Below are 24,006 nucleotides of genomic sequence, written 5' to 3'. Positions count from 1 at the left end.
GGAAAACCTTAATAATGAATGGCCAGGTGTTTTTCCTAGCGTTATAAAATTGTGATTTTTCTCTCCATTAGGCTGATCAAATATTAGCCTTTCCTACTAAATAAACGTATATTGTTTCTAGAACTTTTCGGTTTTCTGTAAGCATTATATATGCATAAATTACGTTGTTGTATTGTTAAGAGTGTCTTGCTTACAACGAAAAAAAATTGTAAAAGGATATAGTTACATGTAATATATTTTATATATCAGACTTTGTTCCTACATGCCATACAGTTTAAAATGTGTGTTTACGGAGTAAGGTTATATATAGTCTGTCCCAAGATATTTATGCAGCACATTTGGACGATTTTTAATAAAATACAGTAAAACACGCTTATAACGAAGTCCCAGGGACGGCCAATTTAACTTCGTTATAAGCGTAATTCGTTATATCCGTCAAGTTTACAACATGAAATAGAGACTCGGGAATGAAATTCACTTAGCTGTAAGCGTCAATTCATTATAAGCGTGTTCGCTATAACCGTGTTTTACTGTATACACACACCTGTAAAAGAAGTGCAATTGAAATAGTTGAAAGGGATAATTTCCAAGATAATTCCATTGACACATTATCATCTTTCACTCGGAAAAATTCACAGAATCGAAAACAGTTTCCTTACGGAGATTTATAATGGGAAATGTTTACATCTTTTTTCAATTCGGAATACACTCGGAATACATCGCCCAATTTTACAAAGTTATCATCCGGACTTGCTTCAATACAAAATCCTCGTAGACATCACATTTTTTAGCATTGTATTTAAACCTGATGAGGTAACAGGGGCGTTTCCACTGAGAAATCATGGAAATTTTTCATACTTTTGAATGAACGTCGTTTTGACCCTGAGATATTTATAAATATAATGCAATTAAGCAAAATGTAAATCCAGGATATCTTGGGACAGAGTATAGTTATGTAGTTCTATACAGGTGTTTGAGGTTTTAAATGACTTGGGTTTATTTTGAAGTCCATACGACACCAGTTCATCAAACAAAGATCAGTTCTAAAGCAACTACCTCATTGTCCTCCAGAATGACAATTCCAGGTAAATATGTATTTTTAATACATCAAAATGCAATATCTAAGAACCTACTGTTCAACTTAAATCTAATATATGTAATGATTTTATTTTGTAGTTTACGCTCGTACAGTAGGTAAGATTGATCAACGCATGGGAATATTCCCACTGTCACTTTAAATCCTTTTTCTGGCCTTTTTGAATTTACAGTTCTATTTTAGAACATACTAGACTATGACCCGTGCGTGCATGGGTTGACATTGCATATGATATCGGACGTTTACGAAATAGATAAATCGACACACCGTATTGATGACATTTACATAACTAAAATAAGCTTTCAGCCTACAATAATACTATTAATTTCACTACCTTCTGCTTAGTTAGAATAATCTACAATGTAACTGTGTCTTGGGACAGGCCTTCACCACAGTTGAAATGTCTCCCATAAACTTGTAATGTAGCACAAAATTGAACAATCGCCCCGAAACGATTTTGGAGAAAATTAACGAAGCTGCATTGAAAATCACAGTTAAATTATTCATAACAAACCATTTTGAGGCTGTAAATACCTTTTATCTAAAAATGTAATTCATATTAAGAGAGACATAAATAACTGTTATAAATAAATGTTATTTATGTCTATGATATTAATCTTTTACTCGCTTCAAATTTACACACAATGCTGACGTTCGGAACTCTCGGGACTTTTCATATTTGATGCACTGAGTTAGAGTTATCTCCCGTATTTCATTTGGTGAATAGAATATATGACAAATTTTGAATGAAAATTTACACGTATTTGTAGTATTGGTTCTGAGTTTATCCATGCAAATATGATATTGTGGAAACATAAACTAAAGAGCCTCGCGTGATTTAGCGTGTAATGTGCATGTGCAAGATTGTAAAATCCAAAAAATCAGACGATTTCCGGATTTTAAAAGGAATTTTCGTTGATTATTAATAAGCAAAGCTTGATTGAGAAAAAATAAAAACAACTTGGTAATCTTCAAGTACCAATAATGTTTAAAATGTATATGAATAAGACAATACTCTCCCAATTTCACGGTATTGAAACCGAAAAATTTGAGTATATTATTCTAATAAAGTAGTAAAGATAAGTATCTATTTTGCGACAGGAATATCTGATGTACTGTTTCCTTTTCGTTATGGGGGACACATCAAACTCAACGGTAGGGAGCTGTGTTATAGATCCTTCACCAAAACAGCCGGGGAGGCACTCTGCCAATCAAAAGGGCTGCAGTATGGGTCGCATAACAGGTATATTCGATTAAGAAATACTAGTATGCCATAGAGGCAACGACTTTTAAAACTGTATTTTATGATATGGTTGAAGATGAAAGCATAAGCAAGTCGAGTACCGTTGAAGGGTAAAAATTATAATCAATAAAGCATTACGTAAAATTATTTTTTAAAGTTGACATCAGTCAAACGTCAGACAATATATTAGGGTGTATGAAAATTCCTAAGGATGAAGTATAACGTTTCTAAAACAAAGATCAATTTCTTATCGTAGTAAAATGACATCTTATTGTTATTTAACTTCCTGTAAAAATTGAACAAAAATCATCAGGCATATTATGAAATTCAGCAAAAAAAAATTTTTCGATGAAATAAAAACATATTCTAAAATATATGTATGAGAAGAAAAAACGCCAACAGGATATTTCAAAACTTTTGTTTAACTTTGACATTGAAAGTTTCTGAAATGTTCATTAACATATTTAAATCAAATTAAGGAAACAATTCATAAAGTTGTTTTGTGATTTCGTATGTTGTAGAACAATAATGTACGACCGTTATAGATCCCAGCTGCTTCACTGTTCCTATCCAGACCTGTCTTATTGCTACATTTTCCAGAGATTTTGTGATGAGGCTGTTGAATTACATTGTACAGGTTTGCGTTTGTTTTCGTAAAGAAAAGTACGAATCTCGTATCTCGAATCTCAAATGAACCTTCTGAGCCTTCGAAAAAAACAATTCATAAGAGAATCTCAGCTGTTTATCAGTCAAAAGTAAGCAGATGAATGATTTAAAATTTAAAATTTACGAGATGCTTTGGTTCTAAAGCATACATGTACCTTTATATCTAATAAGGCTTCGAACTTATTTGGAATCCAATGTTTTATCAAACCGATTTGTTCCAAATATTGGTATGTTGGTCATTTGACCAAGAGAAGAATCAATTATGTAATAACAAATGAATTGAAACAGTACAGCGAAGAAACAAATAAAATCATCAAAGTATTAATTTCAAGAACTTAGTTCGAAATTGTCATTAAAAAGTGTATCTTGACAATACATTTGTAGCATTTCAGATGGAAATTGATGTCTTTGACTGGTTGTTTGTTCGTACATCTACATATATAAGGTGCTTTGTGCAACGCGAAATCTCATTATAACACGAAATTCTACAGCCCTTACCTTAATAATAATAACAAGGGGGTAATAACAATGTGTTGTGTTGTGTCAACAACTGTTGTTTTTACTTCATATTTATAAACGTTATATACGATTAATTACAGTTGTTTTGAGAAACATAATCTTCTTGGAAATCTTTCTAAAAATATTTTTGCCATTGTGTGAGACCATATGACTATAAAGTCTTTCAATCCTGTTTCAGATATATACTTAATAAGTGTTAGAGGTATTTATGAACATAAACCTAGTTTACAATTATAAAACTTTTTTTTTCAATATTTTGTCCTTCTGCTGTAGTTTAAAACACAAAATCTGATATTTAGAAAGAAAGGATTAAAAGATTGATAAATAACTTGATATGTACGAGAAAATCACATTTTTTAAGCATTTCATTATATTTCTTTTAAGCAGGATATTCCACAAATCCGATAGGTAAGCAATATAAATTATTTCTTGTTCAATTTTAATGTAAAACAGTCTTTGCAAAATACATACATACAATTCTAAAAAAATATATCATTTCAACTTAATATTTGCAGTTAAAAAATGTCAAGCCTTACTACTCATCTTTACACGTTTTTCTATAAACTGTCATCTCTTAAAAATACAAGTACTATCTTACATTGAAGTTACAACAACCAGTTCTCCAACACGTAAGTTTTACGGGATATTTGCAGGATTTATCAAAAACAATTTTCTGCACAAACTATAAGATCTGTATATACAACAAAATCTAATAAATTTACTAAATTACGAATCGTGAGTTAATTCATCGGTTTATACTTCTACTTTTTCCTATATCATACGCATGTTAATGAATAAATACAATTTTCAATGATGATACATGTTTTTTTCCTTTCTATGAAAATGAAACATATAAAATTAGAACGTGTTTCATAGTTGTAAGACTTATAAATGGAGAGTCTGAGACGGAAGGTAGAGTAGAGCTGTTGCATGACGGGAAATGGGGTACGGTCTGTGACGACATGTTTGATAAAGCAGATGGTGATGTCATCTGCAGAATGATTGGTTACAAAGAGGCAAGGTAGATGAATAATGAATGATCATTTCTCACAGTTAATAAAAATGTTTTTTTACTGGTCAATATAGGCAACCCAATGCCTACAACTCGTTGTAAGAGTTTTCATATTAAAAATGATGACACATGATGACAAGTTAACAGTTTTGGGCTTTGGTTCTGCTTATGAAATAATTGTTTTTATAGGTATTAATTTCGAAAGGCCTGAACGTTTTCTCAATTATTAAGGGAAAAATATTCTAATGATAGGCACAATTGGCTTTCCTTCCTTTGCAGTCAAGTGTTTAAATATGCCCACTTTTCAAACGGATACGGACCAATCTGGCAAGACAATTTACAATGTGTGGGGAATGAGACAGAGATCGGAGACTGTCCCTCAAATGGATGGGGAAACACTGACTGTGGTCACGGGGAGGACGCTGGGGTTTCTTGTGGTTAGCTGTTAATCTGAATAACATCTTCATGTACAATTACATAAATGTATAATTGATTATCTGTAATGAGTTTAATCTAGACGTAATCCGATAGTGAAAATTTTAAATAGTTCTGTAATCCAGGTCACATAGCTAAAAAATATATCAATATAAATGATTTTATAAACAAATCAAAACTTTTTTTTTTATTTCAGTACCTTATGAGTTTGGTAACATTCATTTGAATCAGAGGACGACGGTAGGAAACCCTTGCACTTTGACCTCGACACCGTGCAAGAATGGCGGTACATGTGTTGTCAGTTCAAATTACGGTTACACATGTATATGCCCGGAAGGACTTGGTGGAGCTTACTGTCAATACGGCATGTTTTATTTAATTACGCTTTTGTATTTTCAACGTACTTTTCATGAATGCAACGCATTACACACTTAAACAATGTGCATGTTAAATATTTTGATAAATTCAAGGGGCATGGTCACAATTTTGGCCAAATAATATTTTTCAATTTTTATGATTAACAATGCGTTAGTAATGCATTTCCAATGATCAACAAAAATAATAAGTAAATGTTTACAAAAATCGTGCCTTGTTTTTGTTCACATTGGTAAATAAACCCGTTAAAGCTCTTTTCAATCTGATATTTCTATCTGCTGATTCGATTTGATATATAAATGGACAGTTCCAATCGTTTGTCCCTTTCAATGAAGCTATAGGTCTAAACATGGAATATTCAAAATGTAATCGAAAACATCGCCTTAGCTTTGTTTCATAACAGCTAACAGAGAATTGTGAATGCTGTATGTTGCTTATGACTCAATGAATGACCCTCAAATGGTTCTTGCCTATTTTAATGCTTTACTGAAGCATTATAAACATTTAAAACAATTTTTTTTTAAAATGGAAGATCGTGACCATGCACCTTTAAGTACAAACGATTAAGATATTGCCATGGATTTCTGTAACGTGTGAAGATACTTCGAATATTTTGAAGGAGTTACTTTGCTATCTATGCATGTATAATTTACAATTTTCAAAATTATATTTAACTTTGCGTGACACGAAAACACGATATTATACGTAATCAATATCTTGAACAATGAAATTATATGACATTAAATGTCCTGGAACACGTTAAAGGTTGAAAAGTGTTACAAACGTTTCGATATCGGTTTTAACATTATGTTTGTTTATAATTTTTATAAATAAATCAGGTATTGCAAGAACAACAACGAAAAGCGCTTGTCCAATCAACCATTGTCAAAATGGGGGCACATGTTTTCAAACTAGTTCCCAAACAGGATACACATGTGCGTGTCCTCATAGCTATACTGGACACACTTGTGAAACAGGTGAGTATTCAACTTTGAATGAAAATTGCCAATGAATATACCTATTTAATTTCAATTACTAATTTATTGATATATTGTATACAAATAAAAAAAACATTTGGAGGATACGCCCAAAACGAACTGCACAGATATTGATTTAAATGGAAAATGGGTAAATATACGTTTGTCATTATGGCAATCATTCATATATATTTTCATTCACTTTCTGCCCCCCCCCCCCCTTAAATTTCTTTAATTGATATGAGTGTTATTTACTTACAACACAGAAAATCAAATCACCAAATCTGGTGCGTATGAAAACAATATTTCTTTAGTATTTCTTAAAGAACTTGACTGACTCTCCTCGCGACTTCAAACCGGATTACAATCGATCTGGTATTATACGTCTGCTTATAAATATAACTAGAGCAAAGCTCGTTGCAAAGCAACGAGTGGGTCTTCCGTTAATGTCGGAAGTAAAGCTGGAAATTCCTGGAAGAAGCAGAGCTCTTAAACCAATAGCAAGAGTAACTAAAATATAAAATATGAAAAAATCGAATTATTCCTGGTACGACTTAACAAAATACGAATGATTTTAAGTACGACTTAACAAACACCTTTCCGATTACATGAACGACTTAACAAAAAAAATCCGAATGTGTTCAAGTACGACTTAACAATTATTTTTGGTACGAGTTAATTTTACTATAAACATTACGCTATTTTTTAAACCAAGGACGTGGAATCAAAATTTCCGGAAAAATCAATTTTCAAACCCCGATATCTCTGTAATGCATCGTCCGATTTTAAAACGGGTTTCGGTTTTAAATTAAGCTTAATAAAAGCTTTTTTGCTGCTTTGTTTATTAATACCAAATTATTGGTCAGAAAAGAGTTATAATGAAAAGACTTAGTAGCCCTTCTGGCCCCTTATTTGAGGGGTCAGCCCCTTTTTCTGGCTATCAAATAAAAGGTCTCGCTAATATAAACATATTTTGTTCTACAAGTGTTCATGAATTGTAAACCGTTCTCGAGATATCTGTACAAATGTGTTTTAGGAGCCGACCCTTTAACCCCTTACCGGGGCCACTAACAACAACATTTTTGGTATCATATTGTTAATAACATTATTTTGAAGAACTTTTGTTCTACATTGCTTTTAAAAATATTTCTCCTTTTTCAGTTATTAATGATCAGAGTTTTGAGTTCTGGCCCCTTGAAACCCCTAATTACGTAATATATGACTGAGGTATGGTAATGTATAGATGAACAGCTGTACAATGAACATTTCTGCTTCTATAGTTAATAACAAAATATTGTTCAGTAAAGAGTTATTGTAAGAAGACATTAGAGCCCCCTTGACCCCTAATTTGAGGGGCCAGCCCCTTTTTCTTGACATCAAATGAAAGGTCTTGTAAATATAAACATATTTTGTTTAACAAGTGTTCACAAAATGTTTACCGTTCTTGAGATATATGTACAAATGTGTTTTAGGGGCCGGCCCTTTAACTCCTAAATGGGGCCATAAACAAAAACATTTAAGGTAGCATATTGTACAAAACATTATTTTGAACAACTTTTGTTCTACATTGCTTTTCAAAATATTTCTCCTTTTTCATATATTAATGATCAAAGTTTTGAACTTCTGGCCCCTTGAAACCCCTAATTACGTAATATATGACTTAAGTATGGTACTGTATAGATAAACAGCTGTACAATGAACATTTTTGCTTCTATAATTGATAACAAATTATTGTTCAATAAAAAGTTATTGCAAAAAGACTTTAGAGCCCTCTTGGCCCCTAATTTGAGGGGCCAGCCCCTTTTTCTTGATATCAAATAAAAGCCCGTGCAAATTGAAACAGCTTTTGCATTACATGTTTAAACAAAATATTTATACGTTAAAAGATATTACGGAAAATGTGCGAAAATTTTGTAAAAAAAATTGGTGCTAATTTTCAGGTTCAGGCGAGCTTCTAAGCCTTGCGCATTTTTCCCAATTGGAAGCATGGAAGGAAATCTACAGACATTCATCTACAATCCCTGCAAATTTCAAGCTTTTATCATGATTAGTTTCAGAGGAGATGCGTGGACAAAATTACTCTTAAAAATTTACAAATTCGTCCATATCTGAAACCGGAAGTGACGTAATAATTTGAAATTTAAACAATCAGTAGCGACATTGATGCTTTATAACTCCTAAAAAATTTGGTGTAAATCGGTTGAATATTTTCTGAGAAATAACGCTCCAAAAAAGTCAGAAAAAGAAAAAAAAGTATAATAACTAGATTCGATCTCGTTGCCAGCAACGAGTGGGTCTTCCGTCCAATTTTTGAATAGATAAGATTAAACTTATCAATTCAAAGATAAAATCGTAGATCTAAGCGAAAAAAAAAAAAAAAATTTGCGGCACTCGAGGCTTGAACCCGGGTCGCCTGGGCCATGTCCACGACTATAACGACTGAGCTACTCGGACTCCGCTTCAGAACTTTGACGCTTAATTTCTCGAGAATGCCTTGATCGATTTTAAAACTAATTACATATTCTGAATCAGTAAAAGGGTCACTATAAGGTGTAAAAATTTCAAAGAAAAATATTAAAAAATAAAAAAGTCGAAAAATTCAATTTTTCAAATTTCCTTCCGGTGACGTCCGGAAGTGACGGCGGACATTCTCTTGACCGAGGTACATTAGAAAAACGGTAGATCTATCATCTCTGAAAATTTCAGCTCTATATCTTTGCTCGTTTTTGAGAAACCCGACAGACAAAATTGACTTTTTAAAATCGTAAACGGACGATAACTTCCGACCGGAAGTGTATTTTCAAAAAATAAAAATTATATATCAGGTTTAGATGAAAACACGTTTATATTGAAAATTTGAGCGAAATCGACCCTGCCATCTCCGAGAAATCGTCTGCACAAAATCGGTAAGAAAAAAAAAGAATAATAATAATAACTAGATTCGATCTCGTTGCGAGCAACGAGTGGGTCTTCCGTCCAATTTTTGAATAGACAAGATTAAACTTATCAATTCAAAGATAAAATCGTAGATCTAAGCGAAAAAAAAAAAAAAAATTTGCGGCACTCGAGGCTTGAACCCGGGTCGCCTGGGCCATGTCCACGACTATAACGACTGAGCTACTCGGACTCCGCTTCAGAAATTTGACGCTTAATTTCTCGAGAATGCCTTGATCGATTTTAAAACTAATTACATATTCTTAATCAGTAAAAGGGTCACTATAAGGTGTAATAATTTCAAAGAAAAATATTAAAAAATAAAAAAGTCGAAAAATTCAATTTTTCAAATTTCCTTCCGGTGACGACCGGAAGTGACGGCGGACATTCTCTTGACCGAGGTACATTAGAAAAACGGTAGATCTATCATCTCTGAAAATTTCAGCTCTATATCTTTGCTCATTTTTGAGAAACCCGACAGACAAAATTGACTTTTTAAAATCGTAAACGGACGATAACTTCCGACCGGAAGTGTATTTTCAAAAAATAAAAATTATATATCAGGTTTAGATAAAAACACGTTTATATTGAAAATTTGAGCGAAATCGACCCAACCATCTCCGAGAAATCGTCTGCACAAAATCGGTAAGAAAAAAAAAGAATAATAATAATAATAATAAGAATAAGAAAAGTGAAAAAGAAACAATAGAATAATAGAAGGGTCTTCCGCTGAAGACGGAAGACCCTAACTAGATACGATCTCGTTGCGAGCAACGAGGAGGTCTTCCGTCTGATTTTAGAATTTGAGATATCTGTTAGATCTTGATTTTGCTAAACATGATTTAGAATAGAACAACGGGGTCTACATTCTAAGGACCAGATACTATTTTGTTTCAGGGATAAGAGCTTTGTTCAACAAGTGTTTAGAAATTCCTCACCGTTCTTGAGATATCTGAGAAAAAAAAGTTTTAGGGGCCAGTCCCTTACCTCCTTATTGGATCTGCTGAACCAAATTTTGAAGGTTGCATTTTATAAAGTACATCATTTTGAGTATCTTTTCTTCTACATGCATTTCAAAACATTTTCCATTTTGAGATATAGCTGGTCATAGTTTATGGACCCTTGGCCCCTAAAAAATCCTTATTCCATAACACATGAAAAAATCATTACATTACTTGGATACAGAACTGTAAGATAAACATATTTGCTTCTATAGCCTTTCATTAAATTTCCCTCAGTAAAGAGCTACAGATGAAACATTTTAGAGCCCTTTAGTTTCCTAATTTTAGGGGCCAGCCCCTTTTTTGATATCAAATAAAAGGTCAATTGAATTTCAACACATTTTGTTCAACAACTGTTTAGAAATTCGTTACCGTTCTTGAGATATATGGGAAAGAACGTTTAAGGGGCTGATCCCTTAACTCCATATAGGGGCCATTTAACGAAATTTTGAAAATTGCATCTTATTAAGTACATCTTTCTGAGTATCTTTTCTTCTTTACTGCATTTCAAAATATTTTTCCTTTCTGAGATATTGGTGATCAAAATTCTATAATATTGGCCCCTAAAAAACCCTTATTATGTAACACATGATAAAATCATTACATTGCTTGGATACATAACTGTAAGATAAACATATTTGCTTCTATAACCGTTCACAAAATATCCCTCAGTAAAGGGCTACAGATTAAAGCTTTTAGAGGCCTTTGGTCCCCTAATTTAAGGGGCCAGCCCCTTTTTCTTGGTATCAAATAAAAGGTCATTTAATTCTACACAAATTTTGTTCAACAACTGTTTAAAATTCGTTACCGTTCTTGAGATATATGGGACCGAACATTTTAGGCGCCGATCCCTTAACTCCTTTTAGGGGCCGTTTAACGAAATTTTGAAGGTTGCATTTTGTTGAGAACATCATTTTGAACAACTTTTCTTCTGTACTGCATTACAAAATAGTTTTCCTTTCTGAGATATGGGTGATCAAAATTTTGGACTTTTGGCCCCTAAAACCCCTTAATTACGTAACACATAATAACATCATTACATTGCTTGAATACATAACTATAAAATAAACACATTTGCTTCTACATCATTTCACAAAATATATCTCAGTAAAGGGCTACAGATTAGAGACTTTAGAGGCCTTTGGTCCCCTAATTTAAAGGGCCAGCCCCTTTTTCTTGGTATCAAATAAAAGGTCATTTAATTCTACACAAATTTTGTTCAACAACTGTTTAAAATATCGTTACCGTTTTGGAGAAATATGAAAATGAAGGTTTTAGGGGCCGGTCCCTTAACTCCTTTTAGGGGCCGTTTAACGAAATTTTGACGGTTGCATTTTGTTGAGAACATCATTTTGAACATCTTTTCTTCTGTACTGCTTTACAAAATATTTTTTCTTACTGAGATATGGGTGATCAAATTTTTTGACTTTTGGCCCCTAAAACCCCTTAATTACGAAACACATGATAAAATCATTACATTGTTTGAATACATAACTATAAAATAAACACATTTGCTTCTACATCATTTCACAAAATATCTCTCAGTAAAGGGCTACAGATTAGAGACTTTAGAGGCCTTTGGTCCCCTAATTTAAAGGGCCAGCCCCTTTTTCTTGGTATCAAATAAAAGGTCATTTAATTCTACACAAATTTTGTTCAACAAGTGTTTAAAATATCGTTACCGTTTTGGAGATATATGAGAAAGAAGGTTTAAGGGGCCGGTCCCTCAACTCCTTTTGGGGCCGTTTAACGAAATTTTGAAGGTTGCATTTTGTTAAGAACATTATTTGAAACAACTTCTCTTCTTTACTACATTTCAATATATTTTTTCTTTCTGAGATATGGGTGATCAAAATTTTGGACTTTTGGCCCTTCAAAACCCTTAATTACGTAACATATGATAAAATCATTACATTACTTGGATACATTTCTGTAAGATAAACATATTTGCTTCTATAACATTTCACAAAAAATTTCTCAGTAAAGGGCTACAGATAAAAGACTTTAAAGCTCTTTGGTCCCGTAATTTGAGGGGCCAGCCCCTTTTTCTTGATATCAAATGAAAGGACCGGTAAATATTAACCTTTCTTACATTACATGTCTTAACAAAATATTTTTCAGAAAAGAGATAAACAAAGAAAACAAGAAAAAAATACGACATTTTTTTAAACTAAATTTTCGGGTCCAGGCGAGCTTCGGCGCCTTTCAATCCAGTTCAAAATGAGAATAAAATTGCAAATCTACAATCTTTTGTCTACCATTCCATGAAAGTTTGAACTCAATATCTGTTATAGTTTAGGAGAAGTTAGAGTAACAAGCCACCCCTCTAAAAATTGCTAAAACGTCAATATCTCAAAAACGGAAGTGACGTCATAAATACAATTAAAAACCTATAAGGTTTCGATCATTATCTATCATATCTGAAAGTTTCATGAAAATCGGTCGAGCCGTTTCTGAGAAATCGCGTGCACAAAATTTGTAAGAAAAAAAAAAAAAAAAAATAATAATAGGGAAAAAGAAACCGAACGAAAACAATAAGGTCTTCCGTTGGAAACGGAAGACCTTAATAATAATAGGGAAAAAGAAACCGAACGAAAACAATAAGGTCTTCCGTTGGAAACGGAAGACCTTAATAATAAGAAAAGTGAAAAAGAAACATTACAATAATAGAAGGGTCTTCCGCTGAAGACGGAAGACCCTAATAATAAAAGGCTGTTTTTGTCTAAATCTTAAAGGAAGAGTGTTTTTCAACATGTACTACATTCAAACAACCCCTTTATGTTGAATATTTTAGTTAGAACCCCCCCCCCCCCCCCCAAAAAAAATGGAAAGAAATAGAGAGAAAGAAGAAATCTTAGCTCCGGCGAGGCCTTTGCAGGTGTCATAACAGTATTTCAGCAAAGGTTCACGTCAAAACATGGCTGACGCGAAATAATTCCCGAATTTCTCTTTGAATTTGGGGCGTTTCCGCCCGGGAGAGGAGCTGAATTTTTGTATGAGATGAGGAACGATGTGTGAGATGTCTGACCACACAGGTTTGGTAACAGTGCGATGTCATTTGAAATATTGATGCGTGTTTTTGTCTGGAGGGGGGTGAAAAGACCCGAGCTTGATTTCCGTCGTAAATAAATCGAAAGTAGAATTTTGAGGTGTGGATCTCGGATTCGGTTAACGACAATTAGGGGAAGTAAAGTCCTAAAACAATGACTGATGCATTTTACACATTTATTTCAGTGTTGAGATTTTTTTTCGTGTCGTTTATTATTGTGTTTGACTGTTTTATTTCAACAGGATTGATAAAATCATTATAAATGGAGAAATAACGAAATCAGTAACACGTAATTTTATTCGGTAAAAATTTGATGACAGTAATTTCCACAGTTCTAACATTCATAAGTAGTTCACACGCTATCGTAGATACAGACTAAACGGAAAACAAGAAATATACATGCAACAGAAATATTACGCGGCTGCTTACATCCCTTGTACTGTGTAAATTTTAAGTCCTCGTACAGGCTATACTTGCCGCTTGATCTCAGGAATTTCTTCTGAATTGATCAATCCGCTGCATATTTGGCAGATAATAAGAATGGGGTCCGCGGTACATTTACACAAAATTTCATAAGGATTGAGTGAAGGGCTCGGGAGTTAGAATTTTTTTCTACAGTACATGTACATGTCAAGTACGCCAATCGAAACTCAAATGTCCAAAAATTCATAACTCTCTTAAAAGTGAACGAATTGGTCTGGTAATTAGTACAGTAATCTTGAATGGTACTAGGTTGAAAATAAAGGTTCAAGATGAAAGATTCAGTAAAATCAGTCCAGAAAAACTTAATGATTTTGTGAAATGGGGTGGGGGGGGGGGTGTCGGTGTGTGTAGTGTGTAAATTTTATTTCCGCGTATAGGCTATACGCGCCGTTTGATTCTTTTTAATTGTTCAATCCGCTGCATATTTGACAGATAATAAGAATGGAGTCCGAGGTTTATTTTCACGAATTTTCATTAGAATTGAGTGAAGGGCTCGGGAGTTAGAATTTTTTTGTACAGTACACGTCAAACACGACGATTGAAACTCAAATGCCAAAAAGTTCATAATTCTGTTAATAATGAACGAATTGTTCTGGTATTTAGTACAGCAATCTAGAATGGAGCTAAGTTGGAATTAAAGGTCTAAGATCAAAGATCAAGTAAAATCGGGTCAGAAAAACTAAATGATTTTATGAATTGGGGGGGGGGGGGGGGTTCGGTCAGTGACTTCTATATGAAACGGAGAATATTAAATTCTAAATATCAAATATTATGCAATTTCTATATAAAATACATACGTCAGAACAATGTATAAGCGTTGTTTTAAAGATGTAACTATTGATTTTTTTCAACATGTTAACTTTATTTCAGTATGAATACATAGCTATGGATCTCAATACACAAATACGGGGAAAAGCGCTATTATTGTAATTTCTTTACAAAATCAAAACGGAAAAGAAGAGAATCCATCATTTTTAAGATAAAAAATCAAATCTTAGCAAAAAGTAGTTAAAAAAAATTTGCGGCACTCGGGGCTTGAACCCGGGTCGCCTGTGCCATGTCCACGACTCTATCGACTGAGCTACTCAGACTCTCGCTTCAGAACTTTGACGCTTAATTTCTCGAGAATGCCTTGATCGATTTTAAAACAAATTACATATTCTGAATCAGTGAAAGGGTCACTATCATCTAATTTGAAAAAATATATCAAAACAAAAAGTTGAAAATTTTCATTTTTTAAATTTGCTTCCGGTGACGACCGGAAGTGACGGCCAACATTCTCTTGACCGAGGTGCACGAGGATATTGCTAGATCTATCATCTCTGAAAATTTCAGTTCTCTATCTTTACTCGTTTTTGAGAAACATCGCCAACAAAATTGACTTTTAAAAATCGATAACTTCCGACTGGAAGTCAATTTTTAAAAATTGTTCCGGCGGTATAAAATTCATATGACTAGGCATCAGCCCTGAAAATTTGAAGGAAATCGAACGAGACATCTCCGAGAAATCGCCTGCACAAAATTTGTAAGACAAAAAAAGAATAATAATAATAATAATAAGAAAAGTGAAAAAGAAACATTACAATAATAGAAGGGTCTTCCGCTGAAGACGGAAGACCCTAATAATAAGAATAAGAAAAGTGAAAAAGAAACAATAGAATAATAGAAGGGTCTTCCGCTGAAGACGGAAGACCCTAATAAAGAAAAAGAAACCGTAGAATAACAGAAGGGTTTTCCGTTGAAAACGGAAAACCCTAATTATTTCATTGTTGTGAATATTTTTTATACTTGAATAAATTCAAGTAATTACTTTTATATTTATTAGAATACCAAAGATTGTATTAATCTTATATCAAAATGAAAACAAAATTGTGGAAATAGAAAACCATAATCTATAGGATTGGCAGCTTAGTTCGGCTGTGTCAATGCCTTTTCCGTTGATTGCGCACAACTCGTTTTTTAAAAAAACCACGGATATTTTGAAATAGTCAAAATTGTTGGAAGGGAAAAAGTGAAAAAACGCAAATGTAAGCATTAAATAATTAATTCTTTTAAAGATGTGGACTTCAACGGTATGTGTAAACAAAGTTTCATAACGCAGTAGCGCACGTTAAAACATTTGAGAGCGTTATGTAATTTGTATGCATACACCGTTGCATTTACATATGAGACCACATCTTAAAAAAAAATACTAATTAAATACATGTACTTAATTACACAGGATGCACTTTTGTACCTTATGTTTTCAGATACATCTTCCTCGTCATCAGTCTTTGTCAGCTGTCTTGATGACGCATGGAACATCACAGTGGATCTTCAACCTTTGCGTCAAAAATACCCGGATTTTGATCCAGATGAATGTTATATAGGTTTTGACAACGCTAACTGTACCGGAAGTATACATGGTGATAGTCTCTATTTCAGACAAAATTACAAGGACTGCAAAACAATTGAAAAGGTAATTTAATGAAAAGTGTTAAAATTGATACTGTGTACGACGACATTAAATATATACATTATAATCATATTTTTGTATAGCATATGGTATGCATACACAACTATCAACATCCAATTCTACCAGACTATTACAAGTAACTAACTATGGAGTAATCACTTCGGTGTTTATATTTGCACAGAAAAGTAATCCTGAAGGAAACATTCCGAAGAAAAATACATGAAAAGGTATCTAGCCATTAGTCTTAATTCTTTACAGAATCTGACGGAAGGTATTGAATACAGCAATGAACTTCTCTGCGCCCGTCATGATCGTCTGTACCACTTCATAATTCGTGAAGTTCGACTTCAAGTGAAACTGCTTTGCAAATTTTTCTCTCTTGATGTGGTTTCTTCAACACCTACGGATCGACAAGTTCATCTTCAATACTTTTCTGACCCCGCGCTCACAAGGGCCAAGGATTTCAACAGATGCCAAGCTGGAGAGAAGCTATATGTTCGGGCATTGAGTGACGTCACGGACAGTAACATAAAAATGAGATTATCACACTGCTATATCACACCAGCGGTTATCACTGACCTTGGGATGCAGTATTATATCATCAAAGATGGGTAAACATTTTTTCACATCATTTACAAGTACCTTAAATCCCCTTGCAGTATTTTTATAAAACTAAGTAGTTGTCTTTTTTATGAGAATTATTCAATTGCCAATGATTGCATTACCATTTAGCAATACATTTATTAATACGAAACAGTAACAGAAAATATCAGATAACATAATGAATGTCACGGGTATGATACTTTTTGTTTAATGATAATTGTAAACCACGGACGAAAAGTGTTTAATAAGTATTTTTTAGTATAAGAAAATTTAACCACTTTACTTTTTCCCGATATTTTTGTCGTAGTGAATATGGTCTGAAGTCTACATTTGCAATATCTAATTATATCTAATACCAAATATATATCATACAAATATATATCGAATGTTGTTGAGAATACATAATACATGTAACTTAGCTATTTGTTTTCTTAATTCGTCCATTTTTCTTAAATACAGTCACTTTCTATTGACAATTAATATATAACTTATTGCTACACTGTATAAACAATTCATTTAAAGGATGGTTAACGCCACTAGTTTCCCTAACACCTGCCTAAATGTAAAGAAATCCTTTTTATCAGTTCAGCAGGGATCACATTCTTCTTGCGTCTGTCTATTTAAAGCACTTGTTTAATGCTGGTCAGCGAGCGTTATTTGAAACAAATTTCATACGTTTTATTAAATCTTGTTACCGTTGTCCACTGCAGTCCGAACTTTAACAAACACTAATTACTTTATAAGCATTCGCTCGTATGTATAAATGGTAAATCGTAATGTTGAAGAACACAAAAGTTATATGCAGCATAGATTTCCACCTTTTCACTCGTACATGTTCATTTATGCGCACCATCAGATGGACTGTATGTTATGAATCTGCCATGTATTTACGTCTACTAGGTGAATGTACTTTTGTGTCTTTGCAGGTGTGTAATTGATCCTAATGCTGTAGTATTCTATCAGTTAGATCACGAAACAAGGTTCTCCTTCCAGTATGTTGAGTTCTCTAACAGTCATGGTACTGTGCATTTATACTGTAACGCTACTTTCTGTCAGAAAAATGATCATTCTCCCGCCTGTCAACCCACGTGTTCTAGTCACGTGGCCAGAAGTTTAAGGGAAAATTACGTTATCAATATCCAAAATGATACCGACAATGATGAAGAAAAACGTCGTTAGTTGAATATGGTAGGTTATAATTCACAATATCCGATTAAATCTTGCTAAATTCTAATGTTAAATGGGAGGAAATATTTAGGTTATGTTTTTCTTTTATATTTTCAGGTCTCCCGCACAACTTTCAGCGTCAATGCAGTATTTCCGTTTTTAAACAAAATTAACGTTTCTGAACAGATCCTAGATCTTTGTTTCATACATTGCACATTTATAATATGACGCAAAACACAGGAATAATTTTGCATTTAAAAATGAACTATAACTGAGTATTATGCATTTTTGTAATGCTAATGATTGCACAATAACAAATGCTGATTTATAATGAAAATATGCACTGTATCTACTATATAGCATTTATCACTATGAGGATAAATGTCGAAAAAAGATAGCTTCTTTGTTATTCTCCCTCTCTCTCGTTTATGTTAATCGAAATATCGACTATCTATTGAATATTGTAAATAAGTCGACACCATAATTATACCATTTGCATTCAAATTATTTTTTGGATTTGGATTAATCTATAACAGATTTAAAAGGAACGTAACATAGAAACAAACACTCAAACAATACTGCCAAAAATGCAATATATTATATTAGTGTCAGCAAGTAAATGACTCGTTAAAATAAGTGGATTATTAAGATATCTGATGAATTGTTAAATTTAAGTCGCTGAACAATGCAATTTGTTGACTCAAAGAACAGTCCGAGGCAGCACATTTTTTTTAAGGCGTGTAGACGTCGATATTTAAATTAACAGAAAATAAACACATAACTATGTAAATAGATAAATCATCATTATCTCTTTCAGTTGAAAGACACATGTACTGAGATAAATGATAAAATTAGTAGGAGGCAATTGTTAGTGTATATCAGTGTATACCGGTAATATAATTGTCCAATGAATGGACATTCGTATTAACGATCCACAAATAACACAAGTAAATATTTTCCACTTAGATAGAAAAATAGCGATAGTATTGCATTTTTTATATTCAGGTTGCCTCCCTTGCATTAGAATCAAGAGTAAGAGAGTACTTTTTATATCATGCTTTAGGGGAAACAATGCTTTGAAAGTGATATTTCCAAGACCAATAATCATATGTTAGATTGAGATTGTTGCACAGTTTATAGAGTATAAATACAGCCTAGTTAAGTGTGGGTTAAATCAATGTATCATTTCTTTTACCATGTAGTCATTTTTTTTTCATTTCCTAAGAAAAGGAAAAGTTTCTTATCTAAAATGATATAAATTGGTTTTTGGTGTGTGTGTGTGTGTGTGTGTGTGTGTGTGTGTGTGTAATGCATGAATGTATGTATTGAATATATGTTGAAAACATTTTCGTGTTAAGAAAAGTATGATTAGATAGTCCAGGTCTTAAATTCAAAACGTCTTATTCGTTCATTCAAAAGGAAATTGTGCATACATGAACTTGTACAATGTCTCTAAAAATAAGGTGTTTGCAGCTTTAGCAAACTAATCATTTGCTAATCTATAAAGGAATGTCAAAGTAAACTGCAAAAAAAACCCTATTAAGTAACAACGTCAAAACCGTTTATATTTTTATTATAAGAACAGACGTTCCAAAAATTACTATAAGATCAAATTTTGTACAATATAATAATCAAAAATCAAGTTCATCATTTCACTTTTCTATATCATTCCATATCTTGAAACCAATTCTCCAAACGATGAAATATACGCTTTTCTTTCTTTATACAGCATCAGATGATATTAAACATAAAGATTAATTAAAACTGAGACATGTTTTTGAAATCTAAATGCGTTTTACGTCACTTTATTCATACAAACTTGCTTGTTTTTTTGTCAGATACAAGCATCTTCGGATGTGTTATGTTAAGGATAATTGGCAATGAGAATCAAAGTCAATGACCAGAATAAATACAAATAGTTATCTTTTTCAAAATATCAATAAGGTTTAAACACTTAATCTCTACATATTAAAATGATCAAGTTAATAGTTTTGATAAATTTATTGATTTGTTTTCTATAACTAAACTTTTATACAGTGAATTTGATAATTATGTACAACGAATATTTGCAGGTTGTGTCTCATTGCAATCGACAAATTTTATACTTAGGGGAAGCCGGACTAATGTACACACATTTTGTCCTTAGTATCAGGTTTTTTTTTCAAACCTACCGGGTGTGTATACGATCTATATAATACGATCCAATCTTTGAATAAAAAAAACAATAAAACATTACGCGAATATCTTAAACCACAACTTTTGTAACAGCAAATCTTTCATTAGTCTGAGTGTAAAATGACCCGAACATCCTTTTTGAAACAACAAAAATTAAGAAAAAATAAAAACCATCTGTGTGAATGAAATTAAAATAGGCGTGTATTAATGTAGTCTATTTTTCCTAGCAGCTAACTTTTATTCATTTTCGAAGACCATTATCCATAATTGTAATGTTCTATTAAATGATATCACCTGACTATTGTTTTACATCTGTTTGCTATTTTAGATAAATTTTAAAAAACAAATCTGCATTCAAGCAATGTATCAAATAGTTTGATGTCTGTAGGGCTGAACGTTCGAAAAGTATCCTAATGTATCATAAAGAATAATAGAAAGCATTTATCATTTACCGGTCCCTCAGTGTTTCCCTTTAAATATTGAAACAATGTTTTACATGACTTTACTCATTAAGAAAATTAGTTGTATTTATATCAGATACAAGCATCGTTTGGGGTAATGAGTGTTAGATAATAACGTTATTAATAGAAAAAGAACAAATGATAATCTTTCATAAAATAACTATAAGGCTTTGAAATGTATATCTACATATCAAAACAGATTAAAAAGTTTCGATTTGAAATTGTTTACTATTGTAAAACTATTAAGCAGTGAATTTAATCAAGGTACACGTTCGTATATGCACAACAAAAAATTAGCAATTTTTTAAAGTGCAGTCTACAAATTCCATACATAGGGGGAAGCCATCCCTGCCTGTACACATATTTTGTCTTTCAGTTTTCAACCGGTCGACTATAAAGTCGGTGTAAATTGATCTAATCTTTAAAACAGCAACAGAGAAACATCAGACGCATATCTTAAACCACAAGTTTTTGTGTACAATGATCAAATCGTCCTTTTTTGAGGCGAGAATAAAATCCACCCTTGTGAATGACATTGAAAAATGGCATTGTATTTGTCGTCTCTTAATCTCAGCCGTACAGCGCATCAAAAACGAAATCTTTCGAAATTGAATCTTTATTATAATGTCATTTTAATAATACCTTCATATCTTGTGAAAGACGATATCGTGCATTGATCATTAATCCCTGACTAAGTAAATTACGTATTCTAAACATTCTTGTTCATTCTCCTTGATCTGGAACAGTGCATATGTAACAAATGTATGATATTTATTTAAATATAAACTCTACGTCTTTATTGTTTACCAATCTCGTTATTTGAAAAATTAGATTAAGGCCAAACTTAACATGTATTTAAAAGAAGAAACTGTTAATGGTTAAAAGTTAAACATTTTCATACAAATAAATCTTCTGCGAGTATATTTAGATAAAAAGAACGTGTGCAATGAACGGCATTCATATGTTCATGAGGGTGGAGGGGGGGGGGAAGAAAGAGCTTGCACTTGCCTGTTCACACATTATGTTTTTTGATATCAGTTTTTGTAATCCACTGTGTTTGATATCGGTGTAAAATGATCAATTGTTTTTATAAGAGGCAACAATGAAACATCTGGCGCATATCTTTAAAAACCGTTGTAGTGTTTTTTTTTTATCTCAGCAGTACAGCACATAACCGAAAACGAAACTTTTCAATGGTCATTTTAATGACCATTTTAGCAGTACTCTAGAAGTATTTTGTGAAAGACGATACCTTGTACTGAATACCTGACTTTGTATTTTACGTATTGAGAACAATTTTGTTCATTCTATTTATTCTGGAAAAAAAGAATTTGGACCATAAGTATAACACTAGTACTTATTTAGTTACCAACACTTCATTTAAATTTTTTACCAGTTCCATTATTTAAAAAAAAATCAGATTGCAGTCAAACTGGACATACTTGTAAAAGTATAATGAGTCGTAAAATTGAATTGGTAGAAGTTCAATAACATTTTTATAAAATTACATCTTTTGCAATTATAGTATAAAAGTTTGTACCGACCAGTTTTGTGTTGTGTATACAACATCAATCATTGTAATTTAAGATGTGTTAAGTATTCGTCATGTGCTGTATTTCACATCTAGCCAATTCAGTTTTAGACCGACTAGTAATAAGAAACAGCTACTTTTAATCGACAAAAGTTAGCCTTAGCATTTACATGTAATTACGTGGAGAGAGTTATAGCTTTTTTGAATAATAGCGCTAAGAGTTTTAATTAGCGATCGATTTAGACACGTTGTTGCTAATCTGTCACACTCATACATATTAGCTATAATTTGTCTCTATTACAACAGATTACAACCCGTGTATCTGGGTTTTTTTAAAGCACATGTCTCGCTTTTGTATGGAATTCTATTTTTGGCGACACATGTGAACGATGCGTGATAAAGCCATTTAATGCCTCTCTATATTGTGCACACAAATGAAGAAATTTAAAATATCTGTACAAACTGGCGGCACGATTCTTTAAACAAATTCAACACAAATTATTCGGAAATGTGATATAATTTAAAGAAAGAGGAAACAAACATTTAAATGCTATTGTCGGTTTTGATTAATATTTCCTTATTAAAAAATAATATCTGAATTACTATACCTAAAGTATGTTTTAGTTTGAGTAAACCTAACGGATACAAACAATTTAATATTTGTAACAATGACCATTAATACTTTATATATCCATACACTGTACAGTTATTAACTCTTATTAGATAAATTAAGATTATAAAATTAACATGTCATTATTGTAAAATACAAGTCGTAAAAACAATAGGTAAACACTATTTGTGTTATTATCATTTACTCATAACTAGCAAAAGCTTAATTCGTACGTTGTTCATAAATACCATAAAATTATACATACATGGCATTCCCATACATTTCGAGGTCATAGTGCAAATGTCATTCAGATGATATGTAATACCTTATACCATTGTTCAGGAAGATCGACTTTAAAAATTAAGGTCAACGTTTTAACGTCCTATTCCTTTCTGCCTATTACCTATTTTTTGTAAGAGGCATTATATGATAATGAAGTCGTTGGTAAAGTCTTTGTTATCAAAGTTACTTATAGGAAGCTTTCATATATATGAATTGTTTTTGAAATATTCTAACACTTTATTTTTTTTTATATCTGATGATTATGCTTGACTCATTTTGGTCATTAACTGTGAACAAACTCGCTTAATAAAACATTTCTGAGGCTCACAAAAGAATCATTTAAAAAAAACCACCTATTGCATTGAACAATAAGATTCGATAAGACAATATACATATTATCACTCATGAACCAACGTTACAACAAACATTAAATTTCTTAAAAACTACAAGATGGTTTTAATTCTTATTTGTATCTCATTTTTTTGTTTGATATTTGTGTTTAATATTTCAAGCACATCCCATTGTATTATCTTTTTCCGTTTATCTTATTCTTCGCTTAAATTAGCTCAGTGTTGTTTTTTGTAAACTAGTCATCCGTTCGCTGTTTCATTTTGATGTTATCTGGAAGAACATCCTCTTTTAAATTTTCTGAAATTCTGAGCTCAGGGTACGGGCTAAGTCATCTTGATTGGTTTCAACAGCATATGTATCTGACAAACAGAAATTATAATTCATAATAATACCACGTTTATTACATTACCAATGTTAATTCTCAGCTTTTTCATCCTCATCGTTTTCATCGGTTTGAAATTTCGACTTAATAATTGTTATTTTTTAATTAAAAATATACTTAGGTAATTTATTTAACTGAAATACATTTAGACGAAATTTGCATTTCTCTAATGAATGTCCTTCCGTGACATCTCTTTTTA

General features: G+C 32.3%; 1 protein-coding gene across 1 annotated transcript; it reads left to right on the top strand.

The window, feature by feature from the left end:
* The first annotated feature begins 1,072 nt into the window (after positions 1 to 1,072).
* LOC128180712 (uncharacterized) lies at positions 1,073 to 17,142 on the top strand. Its single transcript, XM_052848837.1, has 11 exons — positions 1,073 to 1,085; positions 1,177 to 1,194; positions 2,198 to 2,339; positions 2,861 to 2,976; positions 3,912 to 3,932; positions 4,130 to 4,153; positions 4,401 to 4,545; positions 4,816 to 4,973; positions 6,186 to 6,323; positions 16,040 to 16,248; positions 16,504 to 17,142. Exons 1-11 carry the CDS (start codon positions 1,073 to 1,075, stop codon positions 16,858 to 16,860), a joined length of 1,341 nt encoding a protein of 446 aa, XP_052704797.1. The 3' UTR covers positions 16,861 to 17,142.
* Positions 17,143 to 24,006: the final 6,864 nt, after the last annotated feature.

Source organism: Crassostrea angulata, chromosome 4, assembly GCF_025612915.1.
Source record: "Crassostrea angulata isolate pt1a10 chromosome 4, ASM2561291v2, whole genome shotgun sequence".
NCBI classification, from domain to species: Eukaryota; Metazoa; Mollusca; class Bivalvia; order Ostreida; family Ostreidae; genus Magallana; species Magallana angulata.
The sequence above is the reverse complement of the archived record's forward strand: the minus strand, read 5'-3'. Positions and strand labels throughout refer to the sequence as shown.

Excerpts from the sequence above, each read along its gene's own strand:
- LOC128180712 (XM_052848837.1), top strand. Across the intron at positions 2,977-3,911 it reads TGTTGAATTACATTGTACAG|GATATTCCACAAATCCGATA; the intron begins GTTTGCGTTTGT and ends TCTTTTAAGCAG. Across the intron at positions 16,249-16,503 it reads ACTGCAAAACAATTGAAAAG|AATCTGACGGAAGGTATTGA; the intron begins GTAATTTAATGA and ends AATTCTTTACAG.